The sequence below is a fragment of the Melospiza georgiana genome, chromosome 6, assembly GCF_028018845.1.
Source record: "Melospiza georgiana isolate bMelGeo1 chromosome 6, bMelGeo1.pri, whole genome shotgun sequence".
Classification (NCBI taxonomy): domain Eukaryota; kingdom Metazoa; phylum Chordata; class Aves; order Passeriformes; family Passerellidae; genus Melospiza; species Melospiza georgiana.
This window is the reverse complement of record NC_080435.1, coordinates 48,042,035-48,059,369: the sequence shown is the minus strand read 5'-3', so window position 1 is coordinate 48,059,369 and position 17,335 is coordinate 48,042,035. Positions and strand designations below refer to the sequence as shown.

The 17,335-nt window shown below is 41.6% G+C and overlaps 1 protein-coding gene across 1 annotated transcript in view; it reads left to right on the top strand.

The window, feature by feature from the left end:
* The first annotated feature begins 1,916 nt into the window (after positions 1–1,916).
* FBLN5 (fibulin 5) overlaps positions 1,917–17,335 on the top strand; it is a 44,755-nt gene continuing 29,336 nt past the window's right edge. Inside the window, exons 1-4 of the mRNA XM_058027316.1 lie at positions 1,917–1,980; positions 4,054–4,108; positions 6,534–6,585; positions 7,884–8,126. Coding sequence (XP_057883299.1) covers positions 1,964–1,980; positions 4,054–4,108; positions 6,534–6,585; positions 7,884–8,126 — 367 coding nt within the window. The 5' untranslated portion in view covers positions 1,917–1,963. The remainder of the gene's footprint in view (positions 1,981–4,053; positions 4,109–6,533; positions 6,586–7,883; positions 8,127–17,335) is intronic.

The following is a 17,335-nucleotide window of genomic DNA, read 5'->3' as shown; positions in this document are numbered from 1 at the left end:
AACTCTGAGGCAACTATTTGGGAGCAGACTGGTGCTGCACTCATACAGTGATTCTGGCATGCATGCAATGATTTTACCATGTGATTGTAGAAAAATTCAGTGGATTAGCAAGTGAAGTATTATCAGATGAAGCAAGTTCTTTGTCCACACAGCTGGATGCACAGAGCATTTTCTTTCCTGTAAAGCAGTTTCTCATTGCCTCAGTAGATTTTTCACACTTCTTACATACAGTAAGCACTGCTACTCTTAGATCTGTTAGCTCTCCAGGTTATTGAGTGTATTGAGAAAATCTGGTGGTATGGAGCAGTGAGAATACTCACTGTTAAACATTTGCCACAATGAAAATTGTCCTGGTCTTTGCTTTCTAGCCTCTCTTGCCTGTTTTCTGATCCATGAAAAACTTCACAATGTGCCCTGCAGCTTCTTCAGAAGTCCCTTGTGCAAGTTTTTGTTAGGCTTTTGGGAACTTTATTAAAAGTAAGTAAATTGGTTCTTGTTTATCTGCCAATGTATAGACACTGTTTGAATGATTCCAGGTGATTGTTTAATTTTCCATGCAGTGCAAGTGATGCAAGCAATTCACTGAGAGATAAACTGTCAGAAATGGCCTGGAGCCTCTGGTGCTGTCATTTTTGAAAGGTAATTTGGACCATTACAGCCTGATAACAAGATACAGAGGTCTCGAGCTTCCCTTTGGCTCCAGTACAACTTGTGGGGCCTCAGCACCTCTAAAGCAGCTCAGTCCTGGTATCTCAAGTTGGATTTTGAGGCTTAGAGGCAACTTTTATTATTATCTGTTATATCAACTGTAATTCTGTTTCTCAATCTGTTACACAGAGATGTATGATAATAATTTCAGGTTCCTTAGAAATAAAGGGTTTTCTCAAATGGGACACTCAACAGAAATTCAAAGTAGTTGTTTAATGTCCTTGTCTGTCTTTCATTTCAGTGTTCATCTTTGGATCCACTGTAGTCTTTGCTGTGTCTGATTGCTTACTTTTCACATCCCATAAATGTTCTTCTTGACCTAGTAAAGCTCTGCCTGTGGCAAAGTTGCAAAACACCTGAAAAAGTACTTTATTTCCTTCCTCTTAAGTCATAACTGGAGATCTGCAAGTTATGCTTTTCCTGGAGAAATATTTCATATCATAAACTGCTCCCTTAAGCATGGGGTCAGTTTAAAAAGAGCCAGTGTTTGCAGACAAGCCATTTGTTTTCCTTTGAATGTTTAATTTGTTTATTCCTGTTTTCAAATAATCCCCAAGCAATATAGTTCCTGTAGCTGTGATCATCATGAATTTGAGTTATTCACCTCCCAGAGGGTCGGACCTTTCATCAGTATGCCATTGGCACAGAGCAGAGAGTGTTGCATATTCATTGTCCAGGACACCAGCTAGAGGGCCTCCAAAAAACCCTGACTTTTTTTGTTCTCAGAGCAAGGAAAACAATCCCTTCCCTTCTCCAGTCCCTTGATAAGGCTTTCTGTCCAATAACGGTGCTCTCTGCTCTGAGGCACATTTAACTGTGAAGTTTGCAGCGGGAGAGGCTTTCCTTCAAGCTGTTAGTGTTTTATCCTGGCAGGCTCCTCGAGGTTGTTGTGAGGAGTCTAGCCAGTTGGTGAGCTTTGTAATCTAAACCAGCTGTCCCAGGCTGAGGCCCCCATTTGCATTGTTTAACATACTTAGAAAATGAAGTGTTCATTTTTAACATTCCTCCTCCAATTGGTTTAATGCTGAATTACAGAAGAGAACTAAGCAAAACCAGGTGCTTTCTCTGTATTCTCTCCAGTGTCTGAGGAGGTACAGACGGCTCCCGATCTTCTCCATTACTTGCCATTTCATTCTTTGGACTATAAATGACAGAGGAACTGAAGTGCTAGCAGAGGGTAATGTTTGGAAAACTTTCTAGTTATTCATCAGCACAGACTCTGGGTTTTTTCCACCTTTCCCCAACGGTTTTGGACATGCAAGGATTAAGAAGGTAAGTGGTATGCATGAAACTTCTTTGCTTACTGACGGGAAACCTGCTTGTGGAAAATAGCTGTGGCAGGGACATGTTATGCCAATCCACTTGCAAAAGCCATTTGCAAAGGGATCTCAATGGTCAGAGGTGGGGAAAGACGATCTGCCTGTTACTAAAGCTGTGCTGTCTCTGACGAGTTCCTTCTTGATCTGTGCTTATACTCTGCGCATCTGCGGCAGTGCTGAAGTGCAGCAGCCACTATCCCACTGGCTACAGTGATTGATTGAAGTTAATTAGTTACTATTGCAGAAAATTGCTGGTTTAAAATATTTTGCCTGCTGGGCAAGCTACTGTGACCAGCTGCATGTAGTGTTGATAAGCTGTGCTGCATGTCTGTTAATAATTCTTGAGGGGATTTTAGATCTAAAGTAACGAGCAAATTGAGATCATGGGTGCAGACAGAACACATATGAGGCAGTAAGGTCGCTCCCTCACCAAAAGGAAAGAATATATCATCTTGTAGTAAAGGAAACTAAAGACTGTCTAAAAATGTTTGAGTTTTGTCTGGCTGTTTTATGGGGGATTTTGTTATCGTGCACTGTCCTGCAGCAATGTGCAGCACAGCCCAGTTGCTGCATATGTCAGTATTCTGCTATAACCTGTTGTATTCCTTCCCAATGCTTTTTCTCACTCCATGCAAAGTGAGTATGCAGTCCTTATAGAATTGTACACTTTAAAATTTCTTCAAAGAGATCTGAGGAATCAATAAATTAAATGCAAGCCTAAATGGACAAAATTGTAGTTTGAATGCTTTACATTGAACTCTAAGGAAAACTCTGTGCAGAATTTGCCTTTTCTTGTCACTCAAAAGTTGCCAACGAGCACAATCTGTCTCCACAGCCCTATGAACAACCATTTTAGGGTTTTATGTTTACTTTTCAGAGCTTGTCAAATTTGTGGTAATGTGTAGGTCATTGTGTTTGGTTTTGTCTGATGCATTTGTAGGTCTTGCTCAGCAGCTCAGTTTGCACGCTGGAAATCAGGAACAGCTCTAAGAGAGAAAGTTGGTAGCTCACATGGGTAGCAGAACTAAGGCTACCTAAAATATCCCCTGCTTCCTGTACTGGTTTTGTGGGAATGTATTGTATCCAATTGCCATTTAGAATTCCAATCCAAGATAAGCAAGGTGTGGATCTAATGGTACTAGGAAGTTTTATATAAATCAGCAGCAAAAGAATGAAATCCACAAGACCAGAAAAAAAAGTAGTTTCTGACTGTGCTTTCATGGTTTTCTATCTGTTAGTAAATATTTGGAGGTGGAAGGTTACTTGACCATAATTTTTATGCTCCAGGCAAGGAGCTCCAAAAATAAATGTAGGGCTCTTTTAGTGAGGGAGCCTTATCTTTCAGTTGCAGTGGAGAGAGACCCAGTAGGGAGCACTAGATGTGAAGATGATGTACCTGGGGAAGGCTCCATTGAAGAGAACAGCTTCTGGTAGCTGGTGACCTGGCACAGTGTGTCTCCTTCAAGGCTGAGCAAAGGGACAGAATCTGGCCCCAAGCAAATGGATTCATCTCAGATAGAGCCTCTGGGGATGAAATGCGGTTTAGCAGTCGGAGCAGCTGGCTTGGATTCAGGACCTCCTGCGTGACATGTCTGCAGCCCTGCCAACACTTCACGCTGTGAGCTTAGGCAGGGCCTTGCTTGGGTTTACCCATCTGTAAAACATGCACAGTGTGCAAGAGAAGCCTTCATTTTTGCAAAAGAAAGGTGCCAGAGAAGGGGAAACCCCTTTATTGAATACTGCACACTTGTTCATCTAACAGCTGCTGCATTGGGTGTCATAAAAATCAGATTAGTCCATAGACATTTGCAGTCTGGTTTCAATCCCAGTACCATCAGAGTCATTGGTTTGAGACCTGAATCTGGCCCAGAATTATATTTCTCCTTCTCCAAAGGCCAAATTCATGTTAGCAAAACTGGAATACACTGAAGTGTCACTAGAAATTAATTTGTCCATGTGTATTTAATTCTATGTAACAAGCCTGGATATCAGAAGGTTTTCAGCCTATTTTCTATGCACATTACAGGATACTGACTGCTTTCACACTGGCTGTCTGCCTTTCAAGCCCTGGAAAAGCACAGGTGAGAGGTGCATGCAGAGATGTGTGTACTGGTTTGTACTCAAGTGCTATATGGCATGAAACTTAACTGGCTAGCAGGTGGATAGGAAGCTCTGTGGTCTGGGGTTTACATGGAAAGGAAGTTGTGTGGTCTAAGGGTTTAGAGGGGAGAGCCTGGAGCCAGCAGGATTCTGGAGTTGAACATGGATTGAGCTTATTGACTCATCCTTGCCAGCTCAGCAAAATATCCCTGTAGAAACCTGGACCTCGCTGAAAATCTGATTCTGCCTCTAAACTGAACACTTCTGGAACAGGAAATAAGAAAAGCTATGCCATGAAACCAGAGACTGCTCAGTTCCATTGTGAGAAACATCTGTATTTAGAGAATTCATTCATAGAAATACATCTCTTCTGTGTACAGCAGGATCAAGTCTTAAGACTGTTTAATTTTGGACTGTGATCCTGAATGACTGCATCCCTGTTTTTATTTTCACTTATGCCCAAACCCATTTCTGTTCAAGACAGTGGATGGAAGTAAAGCACTCCAGTTCTTGAAATAGCAGAATCATTAATTCTTTTTATGCTCAGGCTCCAAGTAACTTTAAATTGGGAAAAACTGTTCCTAAAGGCATGTTGTTTGGATCTCTAGTTAATAGTCCAGGTATATTTGGTATCCAGAGCAGTGTTTCTAAATACCTTTGCCAAAAGCCTCTGAAATGTAGTTGTTTTTCTTCTATTACATGGAAAAATTCCTGCACTGGTCATGCTTATTGATATTTTTGTGATTATTGGATCTGTATGGGAAATGCTTGCCATGCCCCTGGAGAATTTTTGAGATGTCTTTAAAGATTTGTTGTTATGATTTTAAAAATATTGTTTACATTAGAATTTTTATAAAAACATCTTGTAAGATAAATTGATTTTTGAAGTTGCTTTGAAAAGGAAACTTGAAGCTGAAACAATAGCAATGACTTCTTTCTGAAGATACTGAAACTGTAATTTTGACAATATTGGAATATTTTCTAGAATAAAGTTCTAGAAAGTTTTTGAAACCAGTCCTACAATAGTTTCAGTGTTTCTGAATCGTCATTTTTTGACCAAAGCAAAATAATTTTCTTAACAACTATTTGAGCTGTTCCAGCTAACGTAGGTGTAGTGTATGTATGCAAAAAGGAGAACAAAAGGTAGAGTACATACATTCTTTAAAACATGAGGGTAATTATACATTCTCCCATTACAATACCTTGGCTTTCCACAACATGATACCAAAACATCTTGGAATGCCAAAACAAATGAAGGCAGAATTCCTCCATACTTGTCTGACACTTCTAGCAGGGGTTTTGTGTATTCATATGTGCAAGTGGCAGGTGCAGTCCAAACAGTGCCATGTGTTTCACTTCAGTCCTGTCCCTGATTCCTGCAATGACCCACTTCCACTGACTCACCCCTTTAACCCTTTGTCTCCCATCTACAACTTACTACTTTTCCAAACATCAATTAAGTGCTTTAATCTGCCACTCATGAAGTCCAAAAGTAAGTGTCTTTATCATTAAGATACGACAAAAAAGGAAGGATCTTGAGCACACTCCATCTCTCTGCCCTCTGGTGGCTTCAGTGGTTCCTGTTTCCTGGATATCTCTTGCTTACATTGCCTAGTGCAACCCATTTACTGGAAGATCCTGTGCTTGTGTCAATTGCTTTGCCCCTTGTTAAATAGCTGGAGGCTCAGTCAAAAGCTAGGAAGAGCAGAAAATCATTTTAACAGGCTTTGAAACCTTTATCACCTGGACTTTCACCAACTTAGAGATGCTGAGGTCACTCAGGAGGTATCGAAGGCTCAAGGCTGCAGCCCTGATCATGACCAGCAGAATAGGAAGGAACAAGGCTTCCAGTAACCTTAAATGCCTATGACATGTTGTATAAAGATTTATCCTCTAAAAACTACAAGGTTTGGTGGAAAGGAAGAGCCTTATTTTTTTAAGCTTGTTATGTTTCAACTGTGGCTCTGGATCAGTCAGTGCCTGACGTGTTGCGTGCTGAATGGGCTGTAAGGGGAGTTTCAGAGGCTGTGGGAGATGTAACAAGGACCTTCGAGATGAACCCCCCTGTTCTGGCAAAACCAAAACCCCAGACTAGAAAACTGTAATTCTGTGCTAAAAACTCATAACACATTGTACCCCTGTACTCATAACTCATTGGGGGCCCCTGGGCAGAGGAACAGCCTGACACTGCCATCCCCTGAGGGTGCCAATCTTGAGCTAAGGGACTGGAACCTGTGCTGAGGCCTCAGGGTCGTGGCTTGCTGACTGTCCTCTGGGCAAGGAGCTTTATTTTGATGTACTGTACCCTGCTGAACAATTGTACTAATCACAATAATCCAGATGAGCATTTGACTCTGCAAATCTCTCATTCACCATCACTGAGTGTCCTTTTTTCTCTCATTTTAGCAGCAATGCACTAATGGGTTTGACCTGGACCGTGCCTCTGGGCAATGCTTAGGTAGGACTTTGATTAAATCAATATATTTAAATTTGGGTTCAGAAATCCTAAATTTATTGAGTTAACATTGTGGTGCTCCTACTATGTTTTAGATGAAAATTTCTTACTGTGTGATAAATTTGTGTTTGTATACATGTATATACAACAAATATGTGTATATATAAATATGTGTGTGTGTGTGTCATTACATAGCACTGATCTTTAACATTGTTCAGATACTAAAAGGCTGTCAGGGCTACTCAAACAACAATGATGCATTTTGATAGGAGCTCAGTGTAGCTGCCAAAGGACAAGGGCTGTTCACCCTCCTTCTCTTTCTCCTTCAAACTCAGGATTTATTGTCTTTGCTGCCTGTCTCCACCTGCAGGCTTAAATAAAGTCTTCCATTCTCAGAAACTCAAACTCCAAGTAAACTGAGCTGGTACTGTAAGGAAATCTGCACTTTTCCCAGCAGCATCTTTTTGTCAATGGCATTCAGTCTCCAGGGCAGCATCTTCTACATGCCATAAAGTCACCCAAACAGAAAAGGAAAAACCTGCAGCAGATTGTTTGTTCTGCCATAGCCTACTGTTTCTGTGGCCCAGGGGAATGCTCAATTTGGCTAAAGCAGTTATATCCTTCTAAATTTAATTCAGCCACAATCTCAGTCAAAGCAAGACACCTGAACTGTGTCCCCAGATCCAAGCATCCCTAACTCGGAGGGAGGGAATCGAGACTTCCAAAGCAGGATCCAAATTTCACAGCTTGGCAGACCAAACCATCAGTTTCTGAAATCCTGATCTGCATGTTGTGGTTTGGACAGACCCTGCAGCAGGAACAGGCAGTAGCATGATGCAGCCATGTGTAAATCAGTGTAAACTTCTATGTATAAACTTCTATGTGTATAGAAGTGTGTAAACTTCTATGGAATAGTAAAGCAGGCCTCGTCCTCTCCCTCTATCCTTTAATAGTATGAGTACTCCAGAGTGCTCATAGTACAAGAGGACAGAGGGATAATATATATCATATTAGAGGATATAGTAGTCCTAGTATTAGAGGATATAGTATGAGTACTCCAGAGTTCTAGAGCAGTGTTACTACTCTAATAGTATGAGTAGATCACAGGATATGTTGAATATAAAAGATGTTTTCTGTTTGAGTGCAATCTAACTTCAAAGTGAGGCTCCACAAGAAAGGGTTAGCCATTTGATGGAGAATATAAATTTTTTTTGCAATGTTATGCAAAAACACATGAACTATTTTTTGACCAGTGCCATTAAGGAGCAGTCACTCTTTAAACCTTTGCAATTTCCTTGCAGACATTGATGAATGCCGGACCATTCCCGAGGCCTGCAGGGGAGACATGGTGTGTGTGAACCAGAACGGGGGCTACCTGTGCGTGCCCCGCACAAACCCCGTGTACCGCTCGCCCTACCTGAGCCCCTACTCCAACGTGTACCCACCGCCCCCGGCCCCCGGCCCCGTCCCCAACTACCCCACGGCCACCCGGCCCCTCATCTGCCGCTTCGGCTTCCAGCTGGATGAGAACAACCAGTGTGCTGGTAAGCACTACAAATCCTTCTTCTAACTTTCATTTATGTTAAAGCCTGTCTGACATTGCGGAAACAATTGTCCTCCAGCTGTCCTTCAGTTAATGCAGCAGTCAAGCCCAGTATTTTGAAGTCAATTTTTTTTTTAAGGATACAAGCTGTATGTTTCATATAATTATTCCATGTAAACTAAGATGTTGCCATCTTATTTCAAAAATTCCATATCTTCTCAGCAATTTCTCAAGTGCAGCTCTTCACAGCACCAACTCCATCTCTCTTCAGAGCACATCCAACAAACTCCATGTCTCCCCTCACTCCGCTAACCCACTCTTTTGTAGCCCTCTTCTTACTGGACACAGCTGTGGCCTGTTAAGGGCAGGCCTGTTCCTAATCTTTGGTGATTAGTACAACTGCAACTCCTCAGGTGTGAGATTACCTTCTGAACTGTCTTTATTTTCTTACATTCTATCCCTCCACACTAAGATATGACTCAGTCCTATTATTTAAGCAGAAAAGCCATTTTCATGAAAAATGTAATGCTTCTATGAGATAAACAGCCATCTGATGGCAGGTGATTTGTCAGTGCATCAAAAGCATGCCTTTAATGCTGATGATTCTATCCATGAGAGAGAAGGTGGTCCTTCATTTGAAGTGTTAGGCAAAGCCTGGGGAAACTTCATTCATCTCTTGGCTGTATGTGAGCTGGTCTTTGACAAGAAAAAAAAAACTAAACCAGAGAAGCCATGAGCTTTCACAGCCTCTCTTTGGACTGAGGAACAGCACTTACTTCAAAACTACAACAGAAAAACACAAGACCTAAAACTGACTTGTCTTTTGGACTTATGCTGCCCTATTGTCTGAAATTTCTGGCAGGACTTGGTTGCAGATGATGCACTTTCTTTGTCTCCCTACTGAGGAGACCACAAGAGCTTCACAGGAGCTTTAAAAGTCTAGAGTTAAATTCAGCTAACATTTGGGACATATTTTTTTATTTGAATCATTGTCCTTTCCAAGGTGGGAAAAACATATTTTCTCACCAGCACTCACAGTAACACTGACTGGAAAAATAATATTGGAAAAAAAAACCCCAACAAAAAAAGGAAAGTCATAAACCCTGGGTTTTTTGAAGAGTTCTTAAATCATGGGATCACTGAAGTTTGCTGTAAAAATAAGCATTTTTGCTATCTGATTCTTTGAAAACAGCCTCTAGTCCATTTCATCTTAGCAAATTGATCAACCTGTTCTTTTATCTACTGATTTGTAGATTTCCAGGAGTGTTTTCATTTTGCTCAGTTTGCTTTAGATGATTCAGGAAATGGGTAGTTAGTGGAAAAGAAGTGCTGAAATGAAAGTGGAAATGAAACCTCTGAATTATACTGTCTGGTCTGCTCCATGCAAACCAGAATAATCAAAACAGGAAGATTTAGGGAATTTTTACAGTGAACTTTCCAGCCTCCAAAGGGCACATATGTTCCTATTTATGCTAGCAGAAATGAGAGAACTTCTACTTTTTTCAGTCAAGACTGCTCACTTCAGTCATTTTAACTTTCAAATATTTGGGATTTAATTGTAAAGAAAGTTTGGTAATGAGAGATATTAATGAGAATGTATGGGAAATGACAGGCTGCCATTTGAGCACCACAGCAAGTGGGAGCAGTTTTTGTAAGTCTACATCAGATTTGAATTTGGGTAGATGATGTGACAAAGGAAGAAAAACAGAACTTAAAGCAAATGAGATCTGTCAGGGGTCCATGCTGGGTTAGATTTTTTATTTAGTGAAATTCTCTGGAAATATTCACTATCTTGATGCAGTATTTATTGTTGTATCTGTGTGTGTTTTGTATCCATGCGCCCCAGGATGGAAAGAGTGGTCACCAAAGGAAGTAATTTGGTCCAGGTCTCACTGTGGTGCTGGTAGAATGGCCTGATCCCCTGTTTCCAAGGCTCCTGGAGCAGTTAAGAAGGTTATGTGTAGTGCCTTGCTTGAAGTTCTTAGGGGCAAGACATCAGGGAACCTTGACAGGGTCCTCAGGAGCAACCTAAATTTTATCAGGTCATTCAAGAAAGTCTGATCCACAGGATCATGGCATCCATAAGCCAATTATAAGCATCACTCATGTTAATGGTATTTCAGCTGCTTTGTGCTTACCTCCTTGTCCATATTCAGCATGTTCTTAGGATACAAAGCACTCCAAGGGCTAATTGTGTGGTGGAATGCTTGAAAAGAATGAACTAGAAGTAATTTTGCCCAGTAGCTGGGCCACTATGTAACAGGTTTGTTATGCTGGTGTTCAGACACCACCCTCTAGCACCTTCTTTCCAAATAAAATTAGTCAAAGATATTTCCATTAGAGATAATGAGATTTTCTGCTATTGACTGCAGGGGAACCAGAGCTATTCTCGTGCCAATGTGTCTGGGCAATTTGCAGATGTTAACAGAGTACACATTTTTGTCTGGTTGGATATGGGGTTACAGATCAGGGTCACATTTTCTACTGCTAGGACAACAGAAATGTTTACTTTCACTTTGAATGTCAGTCAAAACAGCTTATTAAATACAGGAGCATTTTCTGGGAGACTGGGAGATTTACAGCCTCAACTTTGAAGCACTGAGGTTGTTCAAGAGACTTCCAAAGTGAAACAGGACAAAAATTTGATCTGAAAGTTGTGTGAGTTTTAACAAGCTCTTTCTATTTTTATTTTTTTCCTACCACTCCACAAAATGTAGGGAGGCTGCAAGAAGGTTGCTCTGTCCCAGTCTGGCACCTGGCCTGCCTGCCAAGGCCCCACATTCCTTGGCTCTCAAGGGAACGTGCACCCCTGGCTGTTCACATAACATTCCCCCTCGTGGGGCTGATATGTTTCCATGCAGCAAAGAAGAGATATTATCCATTCTTTTCCCTTTCAAGCTTTTTGGCCTCATCCTTTCTGGCCTGGATGGTCACAGACAGTGGTTAAGTGTCCACAATCCTTCTCTCTCCTGGCGACCACTCAGTCTTGCCAAGATTCTTTCATCTCCAGATGTTGTCCTTTATGAAAACAAAACTTTTCCTGGCTCAAGTGTCTCTCAAAGACACCTGTCCATGATAGCTTTGCCATCGAGTGTCTTCTGTGTTCTGCAGAAGTACCCATAGCCATTTGTGGTAGCAGACAGAGAAATGTTTTAATGATAATTACTTCTTAAGTCTTCTGTGGGTTTGATTCCTAATACATGGTAATTTTTACCCCTGGAGTTGCTGAGTGCTTTATATTTTGTATATGTAAGTGGTCTGTGTTTTCAACAGCTCAGAGTTTTTGTAAATCATTCCAAAGCAGGTTGGGAATGATTTATAACCACAATTAATGTTGGAATAAAAGATCACATACAGAAAAAAGCAAAGAACATCTAGTGCAAGAGCACTGTTTGAACTGTTTGTCTTCTAACATTACTTGTCTATAAATACAGAATGGGTTAGTCATAATAATGACTTTTTGCACAAGGAACTTGGTCTAGTAACTGTTGGCTCCAGATTACTGCAGTGAGGGCCTGTGTTCTTGCTTTATACATTCATAAGCTGAGAGCTCTTTCCAGTTTCCTTTCACTCCACCTTGCTGTTTCCTGATTTACAATGATCTTCAAAACATGCCTCAAACACAGATCCTTCTGGGCATTGTGGAAAGAACTGTACTGGGTGGGCTCTTATTATTGCTTTCTCTCCAATTAATGCAAACTCACAATGTGAGGAGATGATGGGGTTGGAGAGGGTTGAATAGAGTTCAGAGAAAGCAGACCTCAAAGATAGAAAGGCAAATGCTAGGAAAAGTACAAGCATAAGGTCAGATGAGTATGACCTAGATACAGAGAAGGGAGGAGGGCAGAGGAGGTAATTAAAAAAAAAAAACCAAACAAAAAAACAAAACATAATTGTTATTTTTAAAGCGAAAGGTAAAAGGAAGAAGAAAATGGAAGGATGCTGTCCCCAAGTATAAGAGAGAATTGTTTTTCATGCCCCATTTGTGCAGTAGTCATTGCTTCAGCTTTTCTTGTTTCTCAGAGATTGTCAGGATCTCCTATATTCCCCACCTATGGGTCCCCAGTCCTACATTTGTGAAGTGACACGCCTTCCTTCAAAAGATTACCTTTGCACAGATGGGTTTTAGATCATTATCTTTATATTGCAAACATACCTAAACCCCACATCCAAGCCTGCAATGTACTGCCCTGCCTTGTGCCCAACCTCATTAAGAGCAGCCTATGTCTAGATGAGTTTTCAAGCAAAATGAAGGAACCAGATGTTCCTGTGTGGGGAAAGGGGAGGGAAATTAAGAGACAGAGAACTGAAAGGAGGTGCCCAGGTCTTGCATCAGGCTCATGGCTGTGCTGGGATAGAGCCCAGAGTTCCTTATCCAATGGCTTAGCCATCAAGCTAGGCTGCCTCCTCCTAATGACTTTCCTAGTGACCTCTCAGTGCATATAGAAACAGGAGGAAGAAAAGTAGGGAAATGCAGCAAGGAGATTATCCCTTACTAGGGTTTATATAAAGTAAATAACAATGGAATCCACTCCCACTGTTTTAACCCTATTTGGTTCAGTTCTGTGTCTTTCCCTCTTCCTCTTGGTCTGTGAGACAATCTCTTTTGCTGCTCCAGAGGGCCAGTTCCTGAAGGTTATGCATGATCCCTGTTAGGGAATGACTGCCATCAGGTCCAAATAAGCCAGAAAAAGAAGGAAAGATTACATGAGAACAGATTCTGTGAGAGGCTGAGCTCAGACTTCTGAAAGTATAGGCAATTGTTGACAGTTCCTGATTAAATTAAGGGCCACGATGTGTAGCTTTTACTTGTAGTATGGTTTTCTGATGGGCTTGTAGTGTGAATTGAGACCTCACACTGCCACAGCAATGGAAAAGTTTCCTCTCAAGTATCTCAGGAGTTATAGCTGGTGGCTAAGGCTTGGGCTGGAGAAGTTTGTGTTCAGTTCCTGGCTTTGTCATAAAGCATGACATTCCTAGAGTCACTACCCCTGGAAGTGTTCAACAACCCCTGGACATGACACTCAGTACCATGGTCTAGGGGACAACATAGTCAAAGGTTGGATTCAATGGTCTCAGAGATCCTTTCCAGCCCAAATGATTCTGTGACTTTGTACTGGATATTTTGGGGCTAAAGTGAAATAATATTCATTTGCAGGATGATACCAAGATTAATTTCACAAGGGGATGATAGGTGTGGAGGTGACTTCCAGGGAAGTATCATGTAAAGATACACAGACAGGAGAAAAAGATCCAGTTTAATAATTCTATAGCAGTGAAGCTCAAGGTGAGACATGTGGCACTCAGTTTTTTCCCCAGTCGTCCTGGTTCCAGCCAGGACAGGGTTCATTTTTTGCAGTGGGGACAGTGGGGACATGGCCAGGACCCAGAGGTTATTCTGTACCCCCTCATGTCATTGCTGGGGGCAGGCAAAGGGACTGTGCCTTCCAGGAAGAAGGGATTCCTTCCAGCTGAGAAAATTCATCCAGGGTTGTTTATTGTCCAGGCTGCAATGAGCATTTTTGTGTGTGAATGACTCTCTTCTGTACACTTTTGTCATTAATATTGTTGCTGTTATTGTTCATTTTCTTATCTCACTGCTGTTTCCAGTGTATTGTTCTTATCTCAACCTGTGATGCCTTTTGTGCCTCCAGTAGGAGAGAGGGAGGGAGAGCAGCTTGTGGTTTTTTAGTGGCAGTACTAAATTAGAAATTCCCATCCCTAAGCCACAACACCAGTGCACTAACCTGGCTGGAATTCAGTGGCACTTTTGTCTGTGTCTCTGCATAGATCAGAGAAGAGGGGAAGTTCAAGCCCTTTACCTGTATCTCCAATTTGTTTCAAGGAACATCTGAGCTTCAGCAGCCATTTGATCCTGGAGTTTTTCAATCATCTTCTACTTATGCTGTATTTGTTTCATGTTTTAGCACAACTCAAGATGGTTTCCCCTTTATTATTTAATGTAATCAATTTAATGTAGACAAGCCAGGTAAAATAAACATGTGGAAAATAAAAACCATATACATTAAGGTTCAAGACCATATGTCAGGAGAGTAATGAAAGAAGGATCATTCACATCCTGGAGTACAGATAAACTTCACATAATCCTGGCCATTGGATAAACCCACATTATACAGCTCCAGACAAACATAACTATAAATCTTTTAGATCCAACTTCTGTGCTTCTGATCTGATGGCCTGATCTATTCACAATCCCAACAATCTTCATAAAGGTAATCAGGAGTTTACTATAAAATAATCACAGGTTAAAAGGCACATCTGAAAGCAGTCAGAGCTCCTTCCTCCCTCAGGAAACCATTGCACTAGCACAGAGAATGGGCAGTGGCTGAGGAAAGGCAAGACTCATCCAGCCACTACAGTAGGGTCCATCAGTAGAGTCCTACAGAAATATGACCATCAGTAAAGGTATCCTGTCCAGCTTACCATGGGGAATGAGGGTCAAAATGCTGTTTTTCACTGAAGTAAATCCATTTGTAGTAGAGAAGTCAGCTTGATAGAAAAAGCTGCTGTACATATCAATCTGTAGCATGGTAAACTGAACGTTCTGTGGCTTGGCTTGCTCCTGCTTTCATTCCTCCGTAAGTGCAGTGTGGGAGGAACACAGTCTGGCGGTTAAAGCACAGGCAAGTACTTCATTTATTCATGAAACTTCTACTACTAACAAAGGAATGAGTAGAATTGAACCAAAAAATATAATATGCAAGCCAATAATGCTGGCATGTAATTAAGCAAACGGGCACTCTTCACTGGAATGAAAACTAGCAGGCTCCTGGGTATCCAAAGGGTAACAGTAGGAGCAAGCCCATCATTCTGCATGTCAGTGCCCTTCAAGCACCACTCACTGACTGTATTTATGTGTGATGATGTGAAAAGTGAAAACAGAATAAATAAAACTACAGTATAGCCACAACTGAAGTTGAATGAGCTACAGTCATACCGGGTAGGTAGCTGGACAACAACTGGAGACAAAATCACTTAGACCCATGATTACAGTTCCTTTTTACTTTGGTGAAGCTCTTAAAGCAGAAGTTCTTGTAGTGAATTTATTAGGTTCAAGTTAAGCTGTCTTGAACCTAACCTTAAGTATCTTATGGTCAGGCAGACAGGTACCATATTTTTCTCCTGCTAAAATACTGATACCACAATAAGGATTTCCTAGATTTTGTGGCATTCCTTGACATTTCAAGGTCAAGATAGACAGGTGGTCAGATCATCATCTTATGATTAAAAATTAGTAGTGTTTGAATTTGGTTTCAACTTTACCTTGAGTTAAACTGATTCTGTCTGTTGAAGTGTGCATCTGCTATTAGGGAGTGATTGAAAGTTTTCTAGTTTCTTTTTTACTAAGCTGTGAGCCAGGAGGGAAGCACAGTGGCATACTGAGGAACAGCTGAGTGAGAACAGGTCATGTTAGCACATAAGGGGTTTGTGTGCAGAGAAGGGGCATAAGCACAGAAGGGACAGCGTCCTTGTCTTGTTAGATGTGCAGGCTACAGTCCAGACACAGGAGGGTTGAAATTTTTCTAGACTGTGACCTCTCTATCTCATGATGTGTTTCAATTTTCCCTCTTTCTTGGAACTGTATGATACTTTGGAATACAAAGTGGCAAGAACCCAGGAATCTCATCTCCCTTGAGATCTGTAGACTACAGAAGGAAAGGGTATGCAAGGAGAAGTTCAGCAGATACTCGGGGTTAATGGTCTCTGAAAGGGGGGTTATTGCTCACTGGGCTCTGGGCCAAGCAATACACAGACTTCAGTTGTCACCCAGAGTGGGCTGGCAGGAGGCTCCATCTGACTCACTTCAGAGGAGCAGTAATCATGCCCAGCCTGCCATATCCTGTGGCATGTGCTGCCAGGGCAGGGCTCACACCCCTGCCACTAATCTGAGAGTGATTCCTTGCACTCCCTGCCAGCCCTGGTTTGATACGTGGGGCTTTGTTGCCGCCGTGCCTTTATTATGTCTTACTTCCAGGGATTTCAGCAGTGCCAAATCAGTTAAGGCCACTATGTACAGATTAGCTCTGTCTGCTCTGGAGTAGATTTCATGAGCTTTCCTTTATGGAATAGCTGTCATGCAAGACAGTCCCACCAACTAGGCCATTCAGGGCTTAAAGAAAATCAAGTCACTTAACAGTGCTGGTAAACTGATAGGTATTATGAGTACCCTGCCCCAGTCTGTCAGCTCTTTGGCATGTTTTTCTCTCGTTTTCCTATGAGTGACACTTTCTCTATCTTTCTGTGGCATAATGTGCAGAGTTCAGTATGTGACAGTCTCTCCTCACATGGAAGGCTGATTCATTTCAGTGCCTTTCATACCACCAGCACTCTACTCAGGTCTATGTCAGTTTTTGCATATATTTGCATCACCCACAATGCCTAGAGATGGCAGTGTTCTCAATAACTTAAAAGTCACTGTTTTTCTTGGCCTCTCTCTTATATGTTTTGGGTCAGTCTTGTTTCTTTCCATTTGGTTCCAGCCTGAAATTTGCCATGGTTATATGTCACAATATAGATGTTAAGCCAAAATATATAGAAAATATGAATTCTCTTCTTTGCCAGTATAAATCAGCCAAATGGACCATATGTTTTGCCAGACTCTATAGAAAGTGATAATGTGCTGGCACTGTTCCTTTGTCCTGTCCTTAAAACACCAGACCCATGACAGAGCTGCCACACAGAAATAGAAGAGCTGCCTGGAGTAAGATGTTGCATGGAGTTTAACATGCTCTGATCCCTTGATCTGCCAGTCCTCTGCCTTCCCATTTTACTACTTCAATGACATGAGAGAATTTTTCAAATAAATAAAGCTGCTAGAAGATAAATGTGAGTTACAACCAGCCCAGTTCAGGGCAGTTTTTAAAACATTCTGCCACTTTTCTGGGATGTTCTGCCCCTTGGGGACGACAAGATGTGATGAAATTCATCTTCATTTTTAACACCAGCAAAACCTTTTCTTCTTTCAACTGTAACTCATGGTTGCAGGTGCTCTGTGATATAAGAGCACTCTGCAGTGTGAGGAGAAGGATGGTGCAGAGGATAGGCAGCAGTTTAGGTGTCAGGACGGCTGAAATGCAGGCCCAGGTCCCCAAAGCTTGGTTAAATCCCCTGCTCTCACTGACCTGCATCCTCCATATGAGTTTAGTGTAGAAATGTCCATTGGTCTGGTCTGCAGCCTTTGCCACGGAC